The sequence below is a fragment of the Geotrypetes seraphini genome, chromosome 15 (genome assembly GCF_902459505.1).
Source record: "Geotrypetes seraphini chromosome 15, aGeoSer1.1, whole genome shotgun sequence".
NCBI lineage: Eukaryota > Metazoa > Chordata > Amphibia > Gymnophiona > Dermophiidae > Geotrypetes > Geotrypetes seraphini.
In genome coordinates this window covers 71901923-71929791 of record NC_047098.1, presented here as the reverse complement: position 1 = coordinate 71929791, position 27869 = coordinate 71901923, and the positions used below count along the sequence as shown (strand labels likewise).

General features: G+C 46.4%; 1 protein-coding gene across 7 annotated transcripts in view; it reads right to left on the bottom strand.

Annotated features, from left to right (window-relative positions):
* DTX2 (deltex E3 ubiquitin ligase 2) overlaps positions 1-27869 on the bottom strand; it is a 72084-nt gene that overhangs the window by 31776 nt on the left and 12439 nt on the right. For all 7 annotated transcript variants that reach the window (XM_033922060.1, XM_033922057.1, XM_033922055.1 and 4 more), the window contains 2 exons: positions 13423-13984; positions 4971-5029 (listed from right to left, as the gene is read on the bottom strand). In XM_033922060.1, coding sequence (XP_033777951.1) covers positions 4971-5029; positions 13423-13984 — 621 coding nt within the window. The remainder of the gene's footprint in view (positions 1-4970; positions 5030-13422; positions 13985-27869) is intronic.

Below are 27869 nucleotides of genomic sequence, written 5' to 3'. Positions count from 1 at the left end.
CCTCACTTTGGGTGCCCCTTTAACAAAACTGCTGTACTGATTTGGGGCACAGCAAATGCAACAAAGCCCATAAAAACTGAATGGACTTTGTTGCATTTGCAGTGCAAGAATTGTTACTGTGGCTTTGATAAAGGATCCCTTTATTTCTTGTTATGAAATCAGCAACTAGATTTGTGATGCTGAATAATTTCAGGGAAGCATGGTGAGCAGGAGCCCCATGTACCGTAAGAATGCTTCGTGGAAGAGGTGAGGACAAGAGCAGAACAGGTCTCATCCTAAGGCAGAAGTTTGCCCTTACAGGGCAAAATGATGGTGATTGGCCGTGCACATATACTAGGCTTCAAACAGGTCAAAGTCGGCCTCATGTCATCATAGATAAGATTTACCAATATGCTCATAAATTAGAGAAATAGTGTGGGTATCGAGCCAAAGAGAGGTCTTTGCAATATGAAACATGCTGAATAATATCAGGGAGGCATGGAGCTCCTCATAATAATGGACGGGGGCATCATCCACTGTAAGAATTCTCCCTGGAAGAAGTAAAGGTGAGAGCAGGAACAGGGCACATCACAAAGCATTATCTGCCACAAGTTAAAGGACAGCGTTCTTCCTATGGGTGTCTGGAGCAAGGTCTGGAAGGGGGGAGAGGGCTCCAGGTAGATCTATTGTCTTTTTCCAAAAAAAGAGGAACAATCAACCCCGAAAAGCACTGAGTTTATTACCGCATATACTCAAATATAAGTCAATCCGAATATAAGTCGAGACCTCATTGCCTCCCCCCAAAAGGAGGAAAAAAAAAATGTTTGACTCGAATATAAGTTGGGCGGCTTAATATTCAAGTTCCCTACCCTGTCAGGCATTGCACCAAGCCCCCTTCCCTCCCTTGTCAGGCATTGCACCCAGCCCCCTCCCTCCTCCTCCCCAATCAGGCTCTACACCCAGCCTCCCTCCCTCCCCTGTCAGGCTCTGCACCCTGTCTCCCCTCCCTGTCCTTTGGTCATACCTCCTCTACCAATCTCTGGCTTTCTGCTTTCCTGCTCAACTGCTAACCCAGAACTCGCGGAAGCCACTGACTGACCGCGTTAGCAGTGGGGCAGGAGCGCAGAAAGCTCGCTCCTGCCCGCCACACCTCTGGACCACCAGGGATTGGCAGAGGAGGTACGACCAACAGACAGGGCAGGGAGAGGGGACAGGGTGCAGAGCCTGTTGGCAGCCTGCAATAAATCTAGGAGGGCGCTGGTCCAAATATAAACCGGGACTTTATATTTGAGAAAGGCAACACATATTTTCTCATGTGTTGCCTTTCTAGAACATTAAGAGCTTTCTGTTTTAAATTGAAATGTTGGAGAAACACCGTATGAAGTAATAATTTAAGATTGATTAATTTTCCCAATGTCACTTTGGTGACTCCAAGGGAAATGATCAAAAGATATTTTCAGGAAATTCTAGGAATTTCAGATGAACTTTTGCCTCCACTGTCTCAAGTTTATTATTTGCTTGCTGGTGGTCAAAGACAACATTTCAGATCTAGAGATCAAGAGGCAATGGACGTCTCAGCGTTACTTGAGACATCAGATAAAGAAATTGAGACCCCCAGCAACATTAATAATTTATGTTGCTCTCCAACCAGACAAGGCATGGATTTTGAGTTTATTTTTTAAGAACAAACAGAAAGAATTTCTTGGACATAGAATACAGATGTTTCCTGACCTGTCACGTGAGATGCAGAAGCATAGGCGTGAATTTCTTTTACTAAAGCCAGGAGTGTTAGCTTTAGGGGCTTCTTTTTACTTGCGACATCCGTGCAAGTGTATTGTTCATCACCAAATGAATAAATATGTTTTCTTTGAACCCTTTCAATTAACTACTTTCCTGTCTGTAAAGGAAAATTGTAAGCTCATTAGAAGTTATGCATTTTGCTCTCAGCTAATAGCAGTGATTCTTTAAGTTGTAATCTACTTTGTTGTTTCTCGCTAAATGTGTAAGTCTTGGATCCAATTTGAGGACTTGAGTAAAGTTAAGCCACTGAAATTTTTATGTATTATTATGAACATATTTGTATAACAATCTATTTTTTTGGATTATTGTTGAATGTATTGGGCTTGATTTCTTTTCTGTACAAGTTTAATGCTTGATATTATGTTGAAACTTATAAATAAATTAAAAAAAAAGAGCTTTCTGTTTTAATTACTGAGCATTTTGATTCTAGAACTTGGTGGTGCACACAAATGGTCAGGTAAAGAGAGAGCTCCTGCAGTTACAGACATTTATTAAAATAAAATAATATAATATAATAATTCATGAAATTGCCATTAAAACAGAAGATATAAAGAAATGGCCTCAGGAAAGCAAAGTAAAGCTGAAGCTGCGATATCTAATGCTGGCAGTGTAAAAAGGTCAAAACCCGAACTGGTAACTCCATCAAAGGCTCCACTACCTAAGGAATGTAAGTGCGATGAGAAAATACTTAAAGAAAATAAAGAAGTTGTATTGCTGAACTCAAAGAAGTTAAACGATTTGCAAGAGGAAGTTTCCACTTTAAATAAGAGAACTGAGATATTATAAATTAAAGTGAACAGGCTAGAAAAGAACGTGGAGATTTTTGAAATTGAAAAGAAGCAGTTCAAAATAGACAGAGAGAAAATCACACTGCTGACCAAGGAATTGGAAGATTGCTCGAACAAAATGAGAAGGAGCAATTTAAGAATTTTAGGCTTACCGGAAGGGGTAGAAAAGGGAAATCCGATTTCCTTTTTGGAAAATTTTCTTCCGAAAGTCCTGCCCATAAAAACTAAATTTCCGGTAGAAATTGAGCGTGTGCACAGGGTGCCAGCGAGAAGACCAGATAAATTTGTTGGTCCCTGCCCGCTAATCTTTAAACTTTTACGACATCAGCACGCTTTGGAGATTATACATCTGGCAAAGGAAAATCAGAATTTGTGTTGTCAAGATGCAAGAATACAAATAGTGCCGGATTTTGCAAAATCTACTGCAGAAAAGAGGAAACAATTTCTGGATTTAAGACCGAATCTAAGAGAAATTGGAGCGAAAAATGGCTTAATTTATCCTGCTATTATGAAAGTAACGGTGGATAATAAATCTTTTAGCTTTGATCCTGAAAAACTAAAAGTATATCTGAATCAACGGGAACAGCCAATGAATGTGTAAAACCATGTTCAATGACATAATTTATTTTAATTTTTGTAATGACAGTTTATTTATAAATATACTTGATTTGTAACGGTTTAAAGAATGTTGGCTATAGATTGTTAACCTGAAGATTCCTGTCACCGGACGCTGCTGTTAAAATGCTCAAAGTGAGGAATGGAACAAACTTGCAAAATACCTGCAGACGCCCCTGGGCAGTGCCACCCTGAGACGCCGGGTGGGCACGGTCCTCAGGCAGACGGGGCATTTCAGAGTCTGTCAGTCTGAACTAGAGAGTTGCGCGGGGACAGAAATCCCACCCGTCCCCGCCAAAGTCCCACCCGTCCCCGCGAGGAATCCCACCCGTCCCCGCCCGTCCCTATAAACTTCAGAAATAGTTATTTCATTTAATTATGCTACTGAATTAAAGGCTCTGGTAGAAACCCATTTACAAATAAGCAAAAAGACTTTATTAATTTGAAAATATTAATTGGGAAGAATACACACTTTGTAAACAGGTTTCTACCAGAGCCTCTAACGTTTATAAATTTTTATCAACACAACTAATATACTACTTTATCCTGAAGCAAAAAAAAAAAAAAAAAAAAGAAATAGAATTCTTTTCCTACCTTTGTTGCCTGGTTTCTGCTTTCCTCATGTTCTCATTCAATTCCTTCCATCCACTGTCTCTCTTCCTTCTGCATCTTCCATTTGCTCTGTTATTGTGCCTCTCCCTTTCTTCCCCCTTCCAAATTGGTCTGGCACCCATCTTCTTCTCTCCGCTCCCCCCATAGTTTAGCATCTGTCTTCTTCCCTGCCAGCGTCTTCTCCCTACTCTCCAGGGGGTACTCCAGGACTGACTTAAGAAACACTGCACTAAAGTCAGCAATTGTCACTAAACCAGTTTTGACTGCTTTAGTGACAATCGCATTTGCCGACCCAATGCACAAAATGGCTCACCATGTGTTTTTCACCTCAATCACCCATTTTCCGATCCGGCCATGCAAATTAGCTATTCAACATTAAAACCCCATACAAACTACTCGAGCACTAATCTCTCTTGACAATGTACAAAAAAACACGACTGGTCAAGACTAGTCGCTTACTTGTCTTACCGGCCACAGTGCTAGAGGGACCAAGCCTCCCTCCTGTTTTTTATTTTTTGGGGGGAAGTGGAAGGGGTAGGGTTGGGGATGGTTTGGGGGGGCTGGCGTGGGGGATCCTCTGTTGGCAGCAGAGAGTGGGCATCCCTCCTGATGATTTTTTTCTCATAGGGGGCAGCAAGGCAGGAGGGAATGGGGGTCAATCTCCAGTGCCGGTTTGTCAGGGAAACATCAGGAGGGCCATCATCTGCAGAGGGAGTGCTTTTTTCTTTTTTTTTAATGGGCCAGATATTGTTGCATCTGTAACACACAGATAACATCTGTGCCCATAAAAAAAAAGGGTTTCCTGCCCCGAACAGTTGCTTTCAGGCTTCCCCTGCCAGCTCTGCACATGTGTGAGTTGCTCTCACAGCGATCAATCGGACGGGAGAGAGAGAGATTATGACAAACCTCCATGCGAATCATTTGCATGCAAAAGTTTTAGTGCATCAATAGCTCTTTTAGAATTGGCCAAAAATTGGATCAGATCAAACCCCCGTGGTCTTAGCGATCCTGTTTAGTGCATCCAGCTCTCAGTGACTCTAGCCTACAATAATAGTAAGCATTTTTCAAAGGTCATTCACAAAAGGGAGATCATGCAGTCTATGCAGAAATATTCTTTGATTTACTGTAATTAGCACATATAAGATATGCCACACATAGAAACAGAAAGACTCTTACCTGCTGGAGCCTGATGGACCTTGTTGTGTCTCTCTAGTTGTATGGACAGGGATGTAGAGCTGAGAAAAAACACACCACACATATACGACTTACTGTAGGTCATTCAATTCCTTATGGACACGGAAAAAACATGTCCTAGCAGAAAGCAGGGCCTGCCAGGCAGAACTCATGAGACAAAGTTTAACATACAGACACCCTTGAGTTCAAATTCCATCTCTGCCATTTCGGTATCAGATCATAAGCAAGCTGCTTGAATACTTTGTATTTGCACTCTTTCCTGCTTTCCTTGTTCCTTTTCCACATGCATTAGACATTTGGAGGGATAAAAATCTTAAATTTTTGTTATCTGCCTCCTGTGTGTCCCACATTCAAACAAATAACTGCAGCAGTTCCTATAAATTGTAACCCTGCATTATAGAAGGGGCTCTAATTGTAGTCAGAATACTGCCGTACAGTGAGAGATTAGAGAAACTGGGCCTCTTCTCCCTTGAAAAGAGGAGACTGAAAGGGGACATGATGGAAACATTCAAGTTACTGAAGGGGTTAGACTTAGTAGACAAGGACAGGTTGTTCACCCTCTTCAAGGTTGGGAGAACGAGAGGGCACTTTCTAAAGTTGAAAGGGGATAGATTCTGTACAAACGTAAGGAAGTTCTTCTTCACCCAGAGAGTGGTAGAAAACTGGAACGCTCTTCCGGAGGCTGTTATAGGGGAAAACACCCTCCAAGGATTCAAGACAAAGTTAGACAAGTTTCTGCTGAACAAGAACGTGCGCTGGTAGGGCTAGTCTCAGTTAGGATGCTGGTCTTAGACCAGAGGGCCGCCACGTGAGCGGATTGCTGGGCACGATGGACCACTGGTCTGACCCAGCAGCCAAAATTCTTATGTTCTTATATGGTAATGTAAGTTCTAGTTGTAATAGTATGACCTTTAGTTGTAAGTTATGATTGACTTAATGTGTAATCCTTTTCAAAACCCTGCCCGGTGCATGGGTGAGGCACTTGAAAAGGGTGATCCAGAGACAGGGAGGGATGTGTACTTCTTCCTGTCTTCGATGACTAAGGTATGTGGAGGAGTGGGGGGTTCTTTTAACTAGACCACCAGGACCAGAGGGCAGGGTGGTCAGATTGGTGGTTGAGAAGGGGGGTTATTAGACACTGCTTCTCTCAACCAACTCTCAGTGCTGCCCCGTTTTTTTTAAGCATATGGCGGTTTAACTAATGACAACTGGACAATATTCTGGGGAAGAAGCAGGTACTATAGAAAGGTCGGACTACACCTCACCAAACAAGGAGCGAGAGTCTTGGCTGAGAACATGAAGAAGACCATTGAGAAGGCTTTAAACTAAAGATCAGGGGAGAGCCGACAGTCGACAGTTTACTTGGACTTCCAGAAAGCGTTTGACAAGGTCCCGCATGCAAGGCTTATGAGGAAACTATTAAGTCCTGGAATAAAAGGAGACGTACTCAGATGGATCGGCAAATGGCTAGAGAACAGAATGCAGAGGGTAAGCGTAAATGGGAAATTCTTGGACTGGGTGAAGGTGACTAGCGGCGTGCCCCAGGGCTCGGTTCTTGGGCTCATTTTGTTCAATATTTTTATAAATGACCTGGAAGAGGAAACAACAAGCAATATAATCAAGTTTGCAGATGACACAAAACTATGTCGGGCAGTTGGCTATCAAAGGGACTGCGAGGATCTCCAGAAGGATCTGAACCAGCTGGAGAAGTGGGTGGAAAAGTGGCAGATGAATTTTAACATAGACAAATGCAAGGTGATGCATCTGGGTAGGAAAAACAAGGAACATGAATATAGAATGTTAGGTGTAACATTAGGTAAATGCGAACAAGAAAGAGACTTAGGGGTACTGATAGACAGGACCCTGAAGCCGTCGGCTCAATGTGCGGTGGCGGCAAAGAAAGCAAACAGGATGTGTGGCATGATAAAGAAGGGCATCACGAGTAGATCGGCGGACGTCATAATTCCGCTTTATAGAGCAATGGTCAGACCACACTTGGAGTATTGTGTCCAACACTGGTCTCCATACCTTAAGAAAGATATAACCCTGCTGGAGAAGGTGCAGAGGCGAGCTACGAAACTAATCAAAGGTATGGAGCATTTGAGCTACAAAGAACGCCTCGGAAAACTGGGACTGTTCACCCTTGAAAAGAGGAGACTGCGAGGGGATATGATAGAAACTTTTAAAATATTAAAAGGATTAGACAAAATAGACCAAGAAACAGCATTATTCACTTTTTCAGATGTGACACGGACAAGAGGTCATAGACTGAAACTGAGGGGCAGCAGGTCCAGGACAAATGTCAGGAAGTTCTGTTTCGCAAAGAGAGTGGTGGACGCTTGGAAAGCTCTCCCGGAGGAGGTTGTGATGGAGACTACTGTTCTGGGATTCAAACGCAAGTTGGATGTATACCTTCTTGCAAATCACATCGAGGGATACGGGAAATCAGGGTCTCCAACAGGGAGCACCTAGCTTGGCCTCCGCGTGTGCGGGTCACCAGACTAGATGGACCTAGGGTCTGATCCGATGAAGGCGTTTCTTATGTTCTAACATTTAAATGCATTTAAATGTGGTCTGCGCTAGTGCTGAAACCATTAGAGCATTCTGCACACACTAATGCCAGTGTTAGATTTTGGGCATTGGCCCATGAGTGAGCCCATTGGGCAAGTTATGTTACCTGTTCCCTGGGTTAACCAAAACGTGTTTGAATAATAGCCACAACTGTGCACTGCACTATTCACCCATACAGTGGCTGCATGAATAATTATTTAAGAGCTGAAATGTGCATATTAAAGTGTGATGGTGCTTATTCTTTACCCTTTCTACTGAGAAAAAGAATATAAGAACATAAGAATTTTGGCTGCTGGGTCAGACCACTGGTCTATCATGCCCAGCAGTCCGCTCATGCGGCGGCCCTCTGGTCTAAGACCAGCACCTTAACAGAGACTAGCCCTACCAGTGCACGTTCTTGTTCAGCAGGAACTTGTCTAACTTTGTCTTGAATCCCAGGAGAGTATTTTCCCCTATAACAGCCTCCAGAAGAGCGTTCCAGCTTTCTACCACTCTCTGGGTGAAGAAGAACTTCCTTACGTTTGTACGGAATCTATCCCCTTTCAACTTTAGAGAGTGGCCTCTTGTTCTCCCTACCTTGGAGAGGGTGAACAACCTGTCCTTGTCTACTAAGTCTATCTCCTTCAGTACCTTGAATGTTTCAATCTTGTTCCCTCTCAATCTGTTTGAGGGAGAAGAGGCCCAGCTTCTCTAATCTTTCGCTGTACTTTTCTGATTAACAGGTAGCAGAGAAGCCTTCCTCTAATGAAAAGTATGCTTCTGCCTGGAATGGAAATCACTCTATTGTTAAAGAGGTGGGCACAAATTTCTCTTTGGACTGGCGATATGGAACATTCTTCCTGGTGCGGAGCAGCAAATATGGGACTAGAGTCACAAATGTGTGCTATTACTGCAGGTCCCTTATGAGGGGTGTTCAATAATTTATCTACCTCAGTAGGAAAGAAGAGTTTGCAAAAACATTTGGTTTTATTTTTCAACAGAGTCCCCTAATAGCTCCATACACTTCATCCATTTTTCCTGCAACGCCTAACACCAGGATGTTACAGCTTCCTTGACATCTTCATCACTTGAAAACTGCTGTCCATGGAGAGATTTCTTCAAAACTCAGAACAGAAATAATTTGAGGGAGCCAGATCAGGACTGAAGGGTTGATGGTTCAGCTACAAAAAGGGGGTGGAAAAGTGGGTGCATTTTATGGAGCGAATATACCCCCGCCGCCGTTGTGTGGCTCTTAAAAAATGCCGTATGTGCGCATGCATGTTGGCCGCCTGTTATTGAATAGTTGCTTTTTATTTGGGCATATCTGGTGTGATACTGGGGCTTTCAGACGCCGGTGTGAGAGAAAACCGTTAAGCTAAGCGCCTCGCGCTGGGCACCTTCTGAGGGAAATGGGGGTAAAGCGAGTGGGGCTTTGAGCGTCGCCCCTCCCCCACCTTCAAGGGGAGCGTGCGGCCGGTGAACGGGTCCGAACGTGTAACAGGACCGAAAGCAGGGAGCGCCTTGTGGGCGATGCCTGGCTGTGAGTAAAGGCTTTGCTGAGGCTCGGCAGTATTATTAATAGTGCAGGCTCGAATATCGGGCATGGAAGAGTGTGGAGCGGATGAAAACTCCAACCTGCTCATCCCCTGCTCCACTGGAGCCCGGAGCTCGATGCCACTGTCGAACAGTGGCTCAGCTGGGACAAGAATCCTAAAACAAGAGCCCAGATTGAAAACTTGCTTCAGAATGGTATAAATGAAAACTGTGTGATCGCTTATGTCGTTTTGGAACAATCTGTATCTTGAATGAAGTTTTTTAGATCTCAGCCAGAAAGGTCTTGTTGTTGGCTATGATACACGAAGTCAAGCAACTAGTAACTGCAGCAGTAAGAGACTTGCCCTGTACCCTATTCTGGCCTACCACTAGACCACCAAAGGGGATACAGGGTACAGCGGGGGGACAGGGTGCAGAGCCTGGCAGGGAATGAGGCGTGCTGGATGCAGAGCCTGGTATATATTAGTACACAATTTGGTTCAGAATGGTTTTTTTTTCTTGTTTTCCTCCTCTAAATCTAAGGTGCGTCTTATGGAGCGAAAAATATAGTACAACTAAATAATAAAGCATGAGTGCGTCAAATAGTGAATGTTTAGTTTCTCATGAATTATGGTTTACATCATCCTGGTGCCCTTAGGATAACATACTGCATGGTGATGTCGAAGAAAAACAGTAAAATCTATCTCTGAGTTTAGACCTTTTGGATTAAGGCTTTCAAAATCAAAGTTCAATCTCTGTTCCTCCTGTATTAAGATATTCTCAATGTTACCTCCTCTTATGCCCATCTTAATCATTTTCAAAACAAAAATTTTTAGATCATGTATAGTATAGTGTTCAACCAGGGGTGCAGACATGACACCTCTGTTAATGCAGCTACAGTGTTCAATTATCCTTGTGCGAACCATCCATTTGGTTAAGCCCAAAATTGGATTATCTTCCTTCCACTGTACTTTTGGATTCTGGAGCCTCCTTACAAATTGAGTTCTCCTCCAAGATTTTGGGAATACTTTTCAACTCTTCCCTTACCTTTAAGGATCAAATAAATTCTCTGGTTAAGAAATGTTTTTTTCAGTTTACGAATGCTGAGGAAGGTTAGATCTCTTTTCCATCAACGTCATTTTTCTGTCTTGGTCCAATCAATTATACTATCTCGGCTAGATTATTGTAATTCCATTTATCTTGGCATCACAAAGATCTGCCTTCAAAGACTACAACTGATTCAGAATACTGCTGCAAAGTTGATTTATGGAAAAAGCAAATTCGACCACCTTTGCTTTTGAGTCTCCATTGGCTCCTGGTTTATCTCAGAATCCAGTTTAAATGTTTTTGTATTATTTTTAAAATTTTATATGGTATTTTTTGTTCCTCTTGTTCCTCTTTTATGGAATGTTTATGGTAATCATCGATTTAAACTTTCTCTAAGGAATTCAAGGAGTCAAAAATTTTAGCCTTTCTTTGGCTTTTAAATTTCCCCAATTATGGAATGAAGTTCCTTTAATTTTGAGGTGTCCCAGCTCTTTCCAATCTTTCCGTAAATCTTTAAAAACTTTTCTATTTGCTAAACATTTTGAAAACTAATCCTCTTGTATTTTAGTTTATTTCTTAATTTATTGTTAACCATGTCGAGCTTCCTCTGGATGAAGACCCGGTATATAAAGTTAAATTTTAGTTTAGTTTAGTTTTAGCTATATAGATTTTATTGCACAGATATTTGATTAGATATTATCACGTGAGTTACAGTCAGAATTGTGTTGAATGTTGTAGATACGTCCTGTCCAGGTCTGTGTATCTCCAGGTAGGTTCTTGTTTCTTGAAAAGGCGGTCACAAAATGTTTGCCCTTAAAGAAGGGGTAATTTCCTAAGCTATGCTCTACACATCTCGGGCCATGTATGAATATCTCAGAGTGCAAACTAGTTCTAGGGGACATCTCTGTGTTCTATTTTGGAGTACACGTCTCCCTCTGTATTCGCTGTGATAGGGGATTAACAGAACTGCAAATACAGAAAAACCGTGAATAACTTTTTCTTATGTTGTTCGCGCTGTTTTCGATTAAAAATTATCGTGAATATGATGAAACTGTGAATAACATGGTGGGAGACCTGGTCTGTTCCTGAAGGAGAGGCAAAAACACAGTGAAGAAAGTGCTGGGAATCAGCGATTTTCTCTGTAAACACTTGGAATCAGCAATTTCTCTACGTAAGCTGATGTAATTGGGGGGGAGGAGCCAGCAAGCTAAAAACCGTGAATATCGAAACCGCGAATACAGAGGGAGAAGTGTAATGCATCTCGCTACAAAATTGGCCTTCAAATGGGCATCCTGGATGCATTTGTCTGGGGTCCAGCTGAAAAGGATTAAGGACTCTTAATTTAGGCTTGTGTCATCTTATATGTTTGTAAGGTTTTTATATCTAATATAATAAAACGCTAAGCGCGCATGCGCACTCTACCACCTTGTTGCCTGATCTGTAGTTCCGTAGTTGGCAGAGTGCGCATGCGCGCATACAATGGTCCCTCTCTCGTAGGTGATGTGCGGTCTTGCCGGCTCCGTCTCCCTTACACTTCACGGCCAACATTTGCAACACGGAGGCAGGGAACACGCCAGTGACTTCCCCCTCTTCCCCTCACTCCGTCTAACAGCGGTCTCGGCAGCGACTCTCCCCTCCCGTCCTCACTTAGTCAAACTGGCTGGCAGCGCTGGACTCCCTGCTCTCTCCCTCTCAAGCTGCGGTGTCGGCTCCTCTCACGAGCCTGCACCAGTGTCGGAGAAGGCTTCCGACGCTGGCGGGGATCGTGAGAGGAGCCGCCGCCAGCACTTTTAAACTTTAAAAAAATCCTTCGGCCGCAGTGGACCAGCCTGCGGGAAGGGAAGGGGGGACCGAAAAAGAACAGGACTCCAGCTACAGGAACGCAGGCTAGACCGCGGGAAGGGAAGGGGGAGGGGCCGAACGGAGCACGACAGCTTGCGGTAAGATAAAGGAATGGGGGTGGGGGAAAATGCTGCTACTGCTTCACAGGAACCTGGAGGGGAAGGGAAATAACGCTGCTGCTTCTGCAAATGAAAGTGGGGGGCAGAGAAGGGAATGGGGGGGGAAATGCTGCTACTACTTCATAGGGACCTGGAGGGGAAGGGAAATACCGCTGCTGCTTCTGCAAAGGAAAGTGGGGGGGGAAAGGAGGGAAATGCTGCTGTTGCTGCACAGGGAAATGGGGTGAACATGCTGCTGCACAGGGAAAAGGAGGGAAATAATGAGACAGACAGACAGCGGGAGGGAGGGAGACAGAAAGAAAGACACAGGGGCAGGGAGAGGGACAGAAAAACAGACAGAGAAAGGTGGCCAGGGAGAGAGAGAGACAGAAAGACATATATTCTAGCATCCGTTAATGTAACGGGCTTAATGACTAGAGAGAGACAGAAAGAAATACAGACAGACAAAGGAGGCCAGGGAGACAGACAGACAAAAATAAAGACAGACAGACAAAGAGTGCCTGGGAGAGAGAGAGAAAAATAGCAGGAGGTAGAGAGACAGGAAGAAAGAGACAGTAGCAGGCAAAGAGACATAAATAAACAGACAGGCATATATTCTAGCACCCATTAATGTAACGGGCTTAAACACTAGTACTCTTAATAAATTGATTGTTCTAAAGGCTGATGCACAGTGTCTCTTCCCCACCTTTGCTTACCATCATTGATTATACATATTACTTTTCCACAAAGTTACATAATTATCACCCTGTTGAAAAGTTATCTCATTTTCAAGACTCTTATGACAACCAATCTCTAAAACAATCAGATATTAACATGAAAAGATCTCAATAACCTTACATGTTTCAGATAAAAAAATCATCGTCTGATTTCTAATGCATATCTGCTCAGAAATCTGGTGAGATTCCCTTCATAAACACCAGCTGTGCTGGCTCTTCTGCCATTATCAACTATACTTGAAACTCACCTTCTAATGTAGGAGTGAACACAAATTCTGAATGTCTTAAGTCAGTTTTCCCCAAGTGTTGCAGAGTGACCTGAGCATGGAGGAGCTGAAAAAGGTGAATGCATGAAACCTTAGTGTCTTCAGCAATGACTGTTAACCTGTGTGGGAGACCTTTGACTCCCTTCTACCTGCCTGGTGCCACTCAAGCCGTCTCACGGTTTTTAAACCATAGAGCCCCCCCCCCCATTCTTGCGGTTCTTCTGGACCTGTGCAACTGAAACCACAAAAAACCAGAGCAGCACCAGGTAAGCAGAAAGGAGTCAAGTTAGCAGGAATGTACATTAGAAAGGAGTCTTTGGCAGTCAAAGAAAAAAAACTTTAAATTTGAAGAATGGGATACCTTACTCCATTAGAAGAAATAGTTCCTCCTGTTGGTGAAGGAACAGACAGAGGCCAGGGACCATTTGTAGAGATTCCGGATCTTATCCCCAACAACGATGGCTTAGGATATGGTACAAACGAGGCAGTGGCTGATGAATGACTGGAGCTATGTGAAGCAAATGGACTCTGCTGGTTGATCATAGAATATCGAAGACGACTTGGGATAGGTCCAACTCCACCACTTACTAAACACTGCTGGCAGGAACAAGTGGCTCCCTTATGAATTGGCCCTGATGTTGAGATGACCGGGTAAGGGGTACCCACACACCTCTGAATTTTCCGCTTGAAGCCAGATGTCTTGTTGGTCTGGACAAGAGATCTAAGATCAATGTTGTAGTTATAGCCAAGACACCCGAGATCAATAAACTGTTGTCCAGCAGCTGAACACTTTTCCAGAAAATTAGCAATGGCCATCTCATAGGCTGTCCAGGACCCTTCATCATTCATCCATTCCCAGTAAACTCCACACCCTGGAGCTGATTTCAGAGGATAAAGAGTTTTCTGAACATCCCGAACAGTTCCTAATTTTAAAAAGAATGCAAACACAATTAATCTAACACCTGTACTGATGGAGGAAACTCATTTAAATATAATGCTTCCTGCCAGACTTGCTCAACCACAAACTGGTTTCTCTTTCAGGTTAACCAAGATATACACACTGGGTACTTGGATCAAACCATGCAAATATTATCAGTTGAATAATCACTATGGCTATTTTGCAAAACAATCTAACTCGCCATCTCATTTCCTTACAATGTTTTTCACTGAACACAAGTTACAGAACATATTGGTTATATGGATGTATATGAGACTTCTTTATTCCATGCTATGAATTTTGGGGAGATGGTATGGTACACTGACTACAGCACAAAGCTTTAAGCTGGAAGGACCCTAGGAAACAAAGTTCAAATTCTTTCTGCCCCTGTGTGACTTTCTAGAAGTTGTTTCCTCCTATTTCCTCAATTATAAACACAGAAAGAGTTCCTTCTCTGCTCATCCCCTGGGAGCTTACAAGTAAAACAAGATATATGCTGCAATACTATTCACCCTAGTGCCCCATGAACGCTTACTGAAGAAACTGTGGAGTCATGGGGTGGAAGGGGACGTGCACAGATGGATAAAAAATTGGCTGGCGGACAGGAAACAGAGGATAGGAGTAAAGGGGCACTACTCTGACTGGATAGGGGTCACAAGTGGTGTTCCGCAAGGGTCAGTGCTGGGACCACTGCTGTTCAATATATTTATTAATGATCTAGAAACGGGGACAAAGTGTGAAGTTATCAAGTTCGTGGATGACACAAAACTCTCCAGCAGGGTCAGAACCGTTGAGGAATGCAAAGAACTGCAGAGCGACCTATCACTATCTCATAAAATGTTAATCCTGTTTTTCTATGAGGTTGATTTCCGAGTACCCACTTCAACCGTGTCTCCTGCCCAATTTTTGCTAATGAATTTTTTATAAGAAAATTCTTTCTCTCCATGCTACCTGCATTTTTTTTTTTTTTTTTAAATTCTTTATTCATTTTTAAACTTTCATCAAGTGTACAAAATTCATAATACTCACTATTAATTAGACCACTTGAACATCTTATCATTATATCCTACCTGCATTCTGAAGGTGGTATGGAACATGAAGATTTGCTGCTGCTGGGTCAGACCATCGTGCCCAGCAGTCCACTCACACGGCGGCCCTTAGGTCAAAGACCAGTGCCCTATTTGAGTCTAGCCTTACTTGCGTATGTTCTGTTCCAGTAGAACTTATCCAACCTTGTCTTGAATCCCTGAAGGGTGCTTTTCCCTATAACAGCCTCCGGAAGAGTGTTCCAGGTTTCTACCACTCTCTGAGTGAAGAACTTCCTTACGTTTGTACGGAATTTTTTCCCTTCTAACTTTTAGCGAGTGCCCTCTCGTTCTCTTCAACTTGGAGAGTGTGAACAATCTCTCTGTCTCTACCAAGTCAATTCCCTTCAATATCTTGAATGTTTCAATCATGTCCCCTCTCAGTCTTCTCTTTTCAAGGGAGAAAAGGCCCAGGTTCTCTAGCCTCTCGTTGTACGGCAACTCCCCCAGCCCCTTAATCATTTTCGTCGCTCTTCTCTGGACCCTTTCGAGTAGTATTATGTCCTTTTTCATGTATGACGACCAGTGTTGGACGCAGTATTCCAGGTGGGGGCATACCATGGCCTAGTATAACGGTATGATAACCTTTTTAGATCTGTTCGTGATCCCCTTCTTAATCATTCCTAGCATTCTGTTTGCCCTTTTTGCCACGCGGATGGTTTCATTGACTTGTCTACAAGTACTCCCAAGTCTCTTTCCTGGGGGCTCTCTCCGAGTATAGCACCAGACATCCTGTATTCGTGCATATGATTTTGGTTACCGAAATGCATCACCTTGCACTTATCCACGTTGAACCTCATTTGCCATTTTGCAGCCCATTCCTCGAGCATATTTATGTCTCTTTGTAGGTCTTCGCAATCCTTCTGTATCATCCGCAAATTTAATCACCTCACTTGTCGTGCCAATTTCTAGGTCGTTTATAAATATGTTGAATAGCACAGGTCCGAGCACTGAACCTTGCGGCACTCCACTCATGAAGCTTTTCCAGTCCGAGTATTGTCCATTCGCCCCCACTCTGTTTCCTATTCACCAACCTATCACCCTCGATTCCATGGCTTGCAATTTTTCAAAGTAGACGTTCATGCGGAACCTTGTCAAACACCTTCTGAAAATCTAGATATACGATGTCGACCGGGACACCTTTGTCTATCTGCCCAATTACTCCTTCGAAGAAGTGCAGTAAGTTTGTTAAGTAAGATCTTCCTTTGCTGAAGCTGTGCTGGCTGGTTCTCATCAGCCTCTACTATCTTTCCCGGTACCAGTCTGTAGTTTCCTGGATCACCCCTCGAACCTTTCTTGAAGATCGGCGTAACATTCACCGCTTTCCAGTCTTCAGGAATCTTTCTTGATTTGATCGACAGATTTGCTATTAGTTGGAGCAGTTCAGCTATAACCCCTTTCAGTTCCTTGATTACCCTCGGGTGGATGCCGTCTGGTCCCGGGGATTTATTGTTTTTAAGCCTATCAATCTGTCTGCATACCTCCTCTATACTGACCGTCGTCCCTGTCAGTTTCCTGTCTTCATTTCCTGTGTATAGCCTGTCGGCTTCTGGTATATTGGATATATCCTGTTTGGTAAATACAGACGCAAAAAACATGTTCTGTTTGTTGGCGATGGAACCTAAGCACACTACTGGGCAGGGCTCTGGGTTTGTGGCCCAGAAATATCTAAGAAAAGACCATTTAAACTAAAAAAAATAATTTATAGAACATGTATGGTTGGGCAGACTGGATGGACCACTCAGGTCTTTATCTGCCGTCATTTACTATGTTACTACTGTGTTTCCCCGAAAATAAGACCTACCCCGAAAATAAGTTCTAGCATGATTTTCAGGGTAGGTCTTAATATAAGCCCTACCCCCAAAAATAAGCCCTAGTCGTAGGCAGCCGTACTTCCCCCCGCCGTGCAGCTGAACCGCCGAACCCCTGCTGACCCTCCATCCTTCCCTCTCAACCAATCCCTGCCGACCGCGACCATAGATACCTTCCGGCAGAGGAGCGTCGGACCAGCAGCACTCACAGGCTGCTTTGCAGCCTTCTCGCTGGGGCCTTCTGTGTACTGATGACCCAGTAAGGCTATTCTCTAGATGATCCTGCTGATCATGCACCAAGGAGGAAAGACATAAAATAGCCCAGTCTGAGGTCAGGTTTGAACTAGAGTATCCATGTCATCATTTCCTGGCTCGCATCTTCAGCTGAAGAAGCAAGGAGCTTTCTTGTTGGTCGCCGATGCCATCAGATAAAACATTGGAAACCTCCAGCATCGTACAATCATGGAGAATGCCTTCGGGGACAGAGACCACCCCACAGATCCAGTATCTGTTTGCTGAGGTAGTCTGCTTGCACGCTGTCCAACCCTGCCCAACAGAACATCAGCCTGGCCTCCTGCTGCTCCCTTATCTGCTTATGGCATTGTCTCAGAAAACTGACAGCCTTGCTTTCTAGATTCGTTGCGAGGCACTGCAACATCAACCAAATCACTTCCCATTTCTGCTGAGAAGGTGACCACCGACCTTGAGCTGGACGGCCATTGTAATGCGCTCCTCAGCCAAAGAAGCTGGCATCTGTCGACAGTATTACCCAGGAAGAAATGCAGAGGTACACGCCCTTGCCAGGGACTCCAGATTGAGCCATCACTACATGCTGCCATGTGCCACGAGAGTCCAGGGCAGTGCCCTCTGGAGCGAGTGATTGTGGAGATCAGCCAGACAGGAAATCCTGGAGGGGCTGAAGGTAAGCTCTTGCCCAAGGGAGAACCTCAATGGATGCCACCATTGGCCCCAGCACTTGCATATAGAGCCAAACTGTCGGAGCCTCAAGAGCAAGGATATCCTGAAACTGTCATCACAATTTCAGTTTGCATTGCTCTGGAAGAAAGACACAGCTTTCCGCCATATTGAAGCAGACTCACACATACTCCAGGAACTAAGAGGAAACATAGAAACATGATGGCCAAATGGCCCTTTTAGTCTGCCCATCTAGTCTCAAATCTTAACGGGCCTTTAACATAGTTGTTAAACCTGCTCTAGCTAGTTTAGTGGAGCAGTATTTTACCGGCTGATTATCAGAATGGCTCACCGTGGTCTTTTCTGAGCCTCCTAGCGGTCTCCAACTCTGCCATGCAAATGTAGTACAACGAGGTCATTACTATTAAAATGGTAGTAAAATGGGCTCTTTAATATTAAAAGGAATACTCCAGGCGATTCTCCATCATTGCTGGGTGATTCCCTAACCTCGTTGTACATTCCCCTCCTGCAAATTAAAAAAAAAAAAAAAAAAAAAAAAAAAAAAAGAGACGAGACCCACGAATTGAAGATTGGCAGAAGGGATGCCCACTCCCTCCCATCACGGCCCCCCCAACAATCAAGCATCTGACACCCTCCGGCAGCAGGAGTAATGCCCACTCCCTTCCACCACCGTCCGTCTCCCTGACAACCAAACACTTGAAAACCACCCCCCCCCCCCCGGTAGCAGGAGGGATGTCAACTACCTCTCCCCACTGCCATTGCCCCCCCACCGTACCTTTAGCATGAAGGCCGGCCGGAGGGATGTCAACTCACTCCAGCTGGCAATCCAGTCTCTTCAAAATAGTGGGCCTTCTCCTTCCCTGTGTTTTCTGGGATACAGCGGGGAGGGTCCTAAGATTGTGATTGGGAGAGGCCTTAGGCGCCTCGGCCAATCACAGTCTTAGGACCCTCCCCAACACATCCCACGATGCACCAATAAGTGGCCTAAGTCTCTGATTGGCCCAGAAACCCAAGGCCCACTGGTATGAGATGGCGACAGGTAGTAAGTTTGAGTATTTCCTGGGTTTGTTTTGTTTTCTGGTTTTGGTTCAATTACCACAGATGACGGTTATCTGATTGTTAAGGACGTTTGGGAGGTCAGTAACATAGTAACATAGTAGATGACGGCATATAAAGACCCGAATGGTCCATCCAGTCTGCCCAACCTGATTCAATTTAAATTTTTTTTTTTTTTTTTCTTCTTAGCTATTTCTGGGCGAGAATCCAAAGCTTTACCCGGTACTGTGCTTGAGTTCCAACTGCCGAAATCTCTGTTAAGACTTACTCCAGCCCATCTACACCCTCCCAGCCATTGAAGCCCTCCCCTGCCCATCCTCCTCCAAACGGCCATGCACTGACACAGACCGTACAAGTCTGCCCTTACTGGCCTAGTTCAATCTTTAATATTATTTTCTGATTCTAAATCTTCTGTGTTCATCCCACGCTTCTTTGAACTCAGTCACAGTTTTACTCTCCACCACCTCTCCCGGGAGCGCATTCCAGGCATCCACCACCCTCTCCGTAAAGTAGAATTTCCTAACATTGCCCCTGAATCTACCACCCCTCAACCTCAAATTATGTCCTCTGGTTTTACCATTTTCCTTTCTCTGGAAAAGATTTTGTTCTACGTTAATACCCTTTAAGTATTTGAACGTCTGAATCATATCTCCCCTGTCTCTCCTTTCCTCTAGGGTATACATATTCAGTAGACTCTGATGTGTAAGTATAATGTTTTTTCTTGCTTTGAATTTTCTATAGATTGGGCTACGTGCTGGGAAAATGCTGGTGAACATCTTTTAGGAGTATAAACATAACAAGTAAAGCCAATTTATGGCTGTGATTGAGTTTTAAGGTCCATATATACATGGAAGAAATGACTGTTGCGATCTTGAGTTATGAGAAAGCAGGAGAGAGATTCTTTTTTGGGGGGATATAACTATTGTTAGGCATTATTGCCCAAATATAAGGTACTTAATGAGAACATAAGAACATAAGCCATGCCTCTACTGGGTCAGACCTGAGGTCCATCATGCCCATCAGGTCCAGGACCTGTGTAGTAGCCTTCTATCTATACCCTTCTATCCCCTTTTCCTTCAGAAAATTGTCCAATCTCTTCTTGAACTCCAATACCGTATCCTGTCCTATCACTCTCTCTGGAAGTGCGTTCCAGGTGTCCACCACCCGTTGGGTGAAGAAGAACTTCCTAGCATTGGTTCTGAATCTGTCCCCTTTCAATTTTTCCAAATGCCCTCTCATTCTTGTAGTTGTCGAAAGTTTGAAGAATCTGTCCCTCTCCACTTTCTCTATGCCCTTCGTGATCTTGTAAGTCTCTATCATATCCCCTCTAAGTCTACGCTTCTCCAGCGAAAAAAGCCTGAGTCTCTCCAATCTTTCAGCGTATGAAAGGTTTTCCATACCTTTTATCAAAAGTGTCACTCTCTTCTGAATCCTCTCGAGTATCGCCATATCCTTCTTTAGGTACGGCGACCAATATTGGACGCAGTACTCCAGAAGTGGGTGCACCATCGCCCGATACAATGGCAGGATAACTTCTTTCGTTCTGCCTGTAATACCCTTCTTGATTATTCCTAGCATTCTATTTGCTTTCTTGAAGCAGCCGCTGCGCATTGTGCCGATGGCTTTATTGTCATGTCCACTATTACCTCCAAGTCCCTTTCTTGAGAACTCTCACTCAATAACAGACCTCCCATCGTGTATCTGTACCTCGGGTTTCTGTTTCCTACGTGTATGACTTTACATTTCTCTACATTGAACTTCATCTGCCATCTCGTCGCCCACTCCCCTAGTTTGTTCAGGTCCCTTTGTAAATCTTTGCAGTCCTCTTTAGTCCTAGCCCCATTAAATAGCTTGGTTTCAGGTTTGTTAATTTGGGTAAGGCAAGGTACTATAACTTAACACTGTTTTTATTCCACAAAACCTTTCAGTTCTATGTAGATAACAAAATAAGCAAAACTGCCCAAACACAGTAAGCTACAAAGTCGTAATCAATATAACAAAATGTATCAACCAGCCTCATTACTTCCCAAGAAATTTTTGAAACAAGTCAGTCTTCAGTAATGAAACACAGATTCCATGCTAGCGGCCTGATAAGAAAGTAATCGTCCATGATGTGTCTTGTAAACACAGCCTTTGGGCAAAGGAAATGAAAAAAAGACCAAATTATGTTGAGAACATTAGATAATTTGGTAGCTATGAGTGTACAGTAAACCCTCGATTATTCGGACCTCATTTATCCGGAATTTGGATTTAACGGACTGCGTCCCGGCAACTACAACTCCCAGTTTGCAATGTATCACCCTCTTCGAGTGATGCCAGTGACAAAGAGTCATGACATCCACAGCTCTGGTGAAATCTTCCCCAGTGTAACATTCGGGGCTGAGCAGCCACTTCACAGAGAAAAAGAAGGGCTTTTCTCGGCATAATGAGTCTCTTCCAGCTTCTGGTTGTAGCTGGTAGCAACCACACAACCACCCCCCGTAGCAGGAGGGGACTGGTTTGCATGCAACCAGAAGCCAGTCTGGCTTCCAGGAATAGCTCATCACAGATTGGCTGCTCCAGCTATCAGTAGACTTCAGCTGACCACTCAGCATGGACTGCGGGTAGATAGCTACTGTATGTATTTTTGGAGGAGGGAGGGATCTCCTGTTTTTGTTCTGCTTCCCACTCCTCGCCGGATTTTCCAGACAATCGTGTTTAATAGACACCCCACCCACCCCCGAGCTGTCCGTTAAATTGAGGGTTTACTGTAGTTAATATTACTTATCTTTAAACATAGGTGACCATGCTTTAAGAGGTAATATAATTAAGATCTAATGGGGGTCAGTTCTTTAGGTTGTAAATTTGTTGTGAGAGTAGCTTGAATGCTGTTTTGTTTCTTTTTTTATCTAAACAGTAGTTCTTTTAGTCTTTAGGCCTGCTGTCCTATTGATCTGTTGTCCTTGGTCTGTATGAAGAACCACATTTCAGCAGAGCCCGCCTGATCTTCTGCCCTTTAAAGGGTGACATCAGGTGGGTGGGGTTTCAGGCTGACATCAGTGTTCTTGCCAGTGGAGTAAGGCGGGACCAAGTGACAAGCTTCCTCCTTACTCTGCTGTGCTGAAAATTCAAACACAAATTTTCCATTGCAGAATTGGGATTTATTTAGTATCTAATGTACTCGGTATGTGATTTGACAGCATGTTGGACTGACTAGCACTGAATGTGTGAGGTTTCACTTTTAAGTTTATGACACATTCACGACATGAGAGGCCCATTGATATTTCTGTGACTGCACGTAAAGCACAGTTACTTACCGTAACAGGTGTTATCCAGGGACAGCAGGCATATATTCTCACATGTGGGTGACGTCATCTACGGAGCCCCGACGCAGACAGCTTTTCAAGCAAACTTGATTGAAGATTCAAGTTTGCTCTGCTGCACCACGCATGTGTGCCTTCCTGCTCCACTAGAAGGCGCATCCCCTCCTCGTGGTCTCCAGTTCCCATAACCAGCAAAGAAGCCAACCTCGGGAAGGAGGGCGGGTTGTGAGAATATCTGCCTGCTGTCCCTGGATAACACCTGTTACGGTAAGTAACTGTGCTTTATCCCAGGACAAGCAGGCATGATATTCTCACATGTGGGTGACCTCCAAGCTAATGAAAAAAGGGACGGAGAGAAGTTGGCAATTTAAGAAAACAGATTACACAAAACCGATTGGCCAAAACAACCATCGCTCCTGGATAGAGTATCCAGACAGTAATGGGAGGTGAAAGTATGAACCGAAGACCACGTGGCAGCTTTGCAAATTTCCTCAACAGGCGTGGACCTGGGGAAAGCTACAGAAGCTGCCATCGCCCGGACTCTATGTCCCGTTACTCGACCATGCAGCACGAGACCAGCCTGAGCGTAGCAAAAAGAAATACAAGCAGCCAACCAATTGGACAAGGTGCCAACTGGGCATCCCAACCGATTAGGGTCGAAGGACAAAAACAATTGAGGAACCGTCCGATGAGACTGAGTGCGTTGAAGATAAAAAGCCAACACCCTCTTACAGTCAAGCGTGTGAAGCGCCACCTCGCCAGGATGAGAGTGGGGCTTCGGAAAAAACACCAGAAGAACAATGGACTGATTGAGGTGAAAATCAGACACCACTTTAGGCAAAAACTTAGGATGAGTGCGGAGAACCACCTTGTCATGATGGAATACAGTGAAAGGCGGTTCCGCCACCAAAGCCTGCAGCTCACTAACTCTCCGAGCAGAAGTGAGAGCAAGCAAGAAGATCACTTTCCAAGTGAGGAACTTGAGATGACACTGATCCATAGGCTCAAAGGGAGGTTTCATAAGTTGAGCCAGAACCACATTAAGATCCCAAACCACAGGAGGAGGTTTGAGAGGAGGATGGTCATTCAAGAGACCCCTCATGAAACGAGAAACCAAGGGATGAAGTGAAAGGGACTTTCCCTCCAGGTGCCGATGGAAAGCAGCAATCGCACTAAGATGCACCCGAATAGAGGTAGTCTTCAGATCGGAATGAGACAAATGAAGCAAATACTCCAGAATCGAAGACACAGGAACCGACACAGGATCCAGATGATGAGAGGAACTCCAAGATGAGAATCTGGTCCACTTCTGAGAGTAGCAGAGTCTAGTCGAGACCTTACGAGAAGCCTCCAATACCTCCCGGACTGATTGAGACAAAGGAGGAGAAGTCAGGGGGAAAGGAACCAAGCAGTCAGATGTAAGGACTGAAGATTGGGATGCAAAAGAGAACCCCGACTCTGAGCTAGCAGAGAGGGAAAAACAGGCAGAAGCAGAGGCTCCCTGACGCTGAGTTGAAGAAGCAGGGAGAACCACGGCTGGCGAGGCCATCGAGGAGCAATCAGAATCAGAGTGGCCCGCACAGATTTGAGATGTACAAGCGTCTGCAGGATCAGAGGAAAAGGCGGAAATGCGTAGAGGAACTTCCCCTCCCAATTGAGGAGGAAGGCGTTGGCCTCGAGACGATCTGGAGTGTACATCCGTGAACAAAAGAGAGGCAGTTTGTGATTGACGGGGGAGGCGAACAGATCTATCTGAGGAGTCCCCCACCGCTCGAACACCTGTCGTAAGACCCGGGAGTGCAGCGACCACTCGTGCGGCTGGAGAAGGCGGCTGAGCTTGTCCGCCAGACAGTTCTGCTCTCCCTGAATGTAAACCGCTCGAAGGAAGATGTTTTGGGAAATCGCCCACTCCCAGAGATGAAGGGCCTCCTGACACAGGGACCAAGACACCGTTCCACCTTGCTTGCTCACATAGCACATTGCCACCTGATTGTCCATATGGACCAACACCACCCGATCGTGAAGCAGATGCCGGAATGCCACAGCTGCCAGATAAATGGCCCGGAGTTCCAAGACATTGATGTGACATCGACGGTCCTCCGCCGACCACAGCCCCTGCGTGCGCAGCCCGTCCAGATGAGCCCCCCAAGCGTACTCCGAAGAGTCCTTGGTCAGGACTTTGTGGTGCAGAGGGGCGAGAAAGAGCAAACCCCTGGAAAGATTGAAAGAGTTGGCCCACCAACGGAGCGATCGTCTCAAAGAAGGAGTCACAATCACAGGACTGGAGATCGGGTCCCGGTCCTGACGCCACTGAGAGGCCAACGTCCACTGGGGAATCCGCAGATGCAGTCGAGTGAACGGGGTAACATGGACGGTCGAAGCCATATGACCTAGTAGAGCCATCATGCGTTTTGCCGAGACCAAGGCCCGCATCGAAACCAGTCGGCTCAGACTAACCAACGCCTCCAATCGAGGAGGAGGAAGGAAGGAACGGAGGCGAACCGTGTCCAGCACGGCCCCGATGAACTGTAAGGACTGAGAGGGGCACAGCTGGGATTTTGGAAAGTTTATCTCGAACCCCAAATCCTGAAGGAAGATAATAATCTGTCGGGTCGCTGAGATAACCCCCTCCTTGGATGGCGCTTTGATCAACCAGTCGTCCAGGTAGGGAAAGACCTGAAACCCCCGAGACCGCAAGGCCGCGGCTACCACCACGAGACACTTCGTGAAGACTCGAGAGGACGAGGCCAGACCAAAGGGGAGGACCCCATACTGAAGATGGTACTTCCCCACCTGAAAGCGCAGAAACCGGCGATAAGCGGGATGCACCGGAACATGTGTGTAGGCCTCCTTCAGATCGAGGGAACAGAGCCAATCCCCCTCGTCCAGCAAGGGATAAAGAATCGGAAGGGAAAGCATCCAAAACTTTTCCCGTACAAGGTATTTGTTGAGGCGTCTCAAGTCCAGAATCGGGCGCAGGACCCCTGTTTTCTTCGGTACCAGGAAGTAACGGGAGTAAAACCCCCACCCCCGTTGTCCAGGAGGAACCACTTCCACCGCCCGTAGGCGAAGAAGGTCTCGAGCCTCTGAGAGAAGGAGGGACAGCTGCGCCCGATTTGGAGGGCACGCGCTCGGAGGGCTGTCGGGAGGAAGTTCCCGAAAGTTGAGAGAGTAGCCGGATGAGATCACGCTCAGGATCCATGCGTCCGACGTGATGGCCGCCCAACGAGGGTAGAAGGCTCTGAGACGGCCCCCGATGGGGAGAAGGCCAGATGTCAGTGCGGAGGGGGCCCGCTCCCATCCGCGCAGCCTGTCAAAAAGACGGGGACGGCTTGGCAGGAGCAGCCGGTTGGGACTTGGGCAAAGCCCTAGGGTGCGCCTGTGGACGCCGAGGCGGAGGTCGGGAAAAAGCCGGGGTAGACTTCTGCGGATAGCGGCGCGGTGGGGCCCGGAAAGGCCTAGACGAGGGCGACTTCGGCTCCGGCCGAACCAAGGAAGCAAACGATCTCTCATGCTCCGAGAGGCGCTTTATAGCTGCTTCGATGGTATCATCGAATAGTTCCTTGCCCACACAGGGAAGGTTCGCTAACCGATCCTGTAAATTTGGGTCCATATCGACCAGGCGCAACCAAGCCAGCCGCCGCATGGCCACTGCAAAAGCGGAGACCCTGGACGAAAGTTCAAAGCCATCATAAGCCGCGTGGAACAGATGGAGACGCAAACTGGAAAAATCCTCCAGAAGCAGGCCAAACGCACCCTGGCGGGAGGCCGGCAAGTCCGCCTGGAAAGCCGTCAATAGTCCAATCAGGTGTTTGAGATAGGACATGAAGGTGAAAGTGTAGTTCAACACCCTAGAGGCCATCATTGAGTTTTGATAGAGCCTGCGGCTGAACTTATCCAGGGTCCTGCCCTCACAACCTGGAGGGACCGCCGCCGAGACACGGGAGGGGTGAGACTTTTTCAAAGAGGATTCCACCAGCAACGACTGGTGGGACAATTGCAGGTGCTCGAACCCCGGGCAAGGAACCGTATGGTACTTGGACTCCATCTTAGAGGGGACAGCCATCACCATATAGGGAGTCTCCAGGTTCCTGATAAAGGTTTGCCGGAGCACAGGGTTCAACGGCAACCTGAGGGACTCTCTAGGTGGAGACGGCATATCCAGCTCCGCCAGATACTCCTTGGAATACCGAGAGTCAGAGTGGAGGTCCAAGTCAAGAGCCCGACTCATGTCCTGGACAAATCTAGTAAAGGAAGGCCGGGACGCTAGACCGCCGCCTCCCAGAAAAGGATGGAGAAGCCTCCCTAGAATACCGAGGCTCCCGCTCTGAAATGCGCTCCGACCCCAGGGAGGCACACAAGGAGCGCTCCGGGGTCGAGGACCTGCGCCCCCTTGAGGAGCCCCTCGGGGACGCCGCCGGGGTACGGGGCACCGACCGATGACGGGCCGGCGACCGTTCCCCGAACTCCCTCGGCGAAAGTCTCGAAACTCGGACCGGAGCCCCGGAACGAGGGGGAGTAAGAATGAGTCGAGGGTTAGTCAGAGACAACTCTGAAACCCTCAGCGGTCTACCAGCACGTGAAGTCGGGGAGCGACCCTACTTCGGAGGAGAACTCCGGGCCTTCTTAGACTTGCCTGAGGTCTCGGCGTACCTCGAGCGGCGCTTTGCCCTGCGGAGCCCCATCGGGGAAGAACGCCTCGAGGTGCGGGGTGAAGAATCCGAGGACGAGGAAAGGCGCCGAGACCGGCGCACCTTGCCCCCAGGCGCTTCGATGCGAGGCTCAGGCTGGTCCGGCGCACGCGAGGTTGGGGCCGGGTGAAGGTGGGCCAGCGCAGTGGACAGCTCCGACGAGATCATCGCCCGGAGCATGTCTTGGAAGACCGGCACGGACAGCATCGACGGCATGTCCGAGGCCACCGTGCACTCCACCGAGGGCGACCTCGATACAGAGTATTCCCTGGTGATGAAGGCACGTCCCGAGGACTTGGAGGACTTCACCGGGGCCACGGGCAAGGAACTCCCACCATGCCCGGCCGGTGTCCCCAAGGCTGGCTTCTTTGCCGGTGTGGAACCTGTGGAAGGAAGAGGGGACTTACCCGGAGCCGAGGACTTCATCGACCCCCGAGGCCTTCGGGGCCGGGTCTCGAGGCGGGGCTGGGGTACTCGAGGCCGAGGTCGGGGGCTGGTCGACCGCAAAAAGGTCCGCCATTCGGGCCTTACGTCGACAGAGTGCCCGGTGCTGAAAAGTGGCACACCGGGGACAGGACTCGGTGGGATGATCGGCTCCCAAGCACCGGATGCACCAACGATGCGGGTCAGTAAGCGAAAGAAGACGCTCGCACCGGGTGCACTTTTTAAACCCGGACATAAGCCAAAAAGCAGGCCGCGGCCAACGAGGCCACGCGGCCGCGACAAACCCAGGGGTCCCCGGGCAATCCCAAAACTTCACGAACAAAGCAAAAAACACTAAAAACAGACGCACAGCGACTCTCAGGAGATGAAAAATAAGAAAGTCGCGGTGCTAGAAGGCACTTTGGGCAGAGCCTAAAAATACAAGACTTCTTGGCTCCGTGGAAAGAAACGAACTGGAGACCACGAGGAGGGGATGCGCCCTCTAGTGGAGCAGGAAGGCACACATGCGTGGTGCAGCACAGCAAACTTGAATCTTCAATCAAGTTT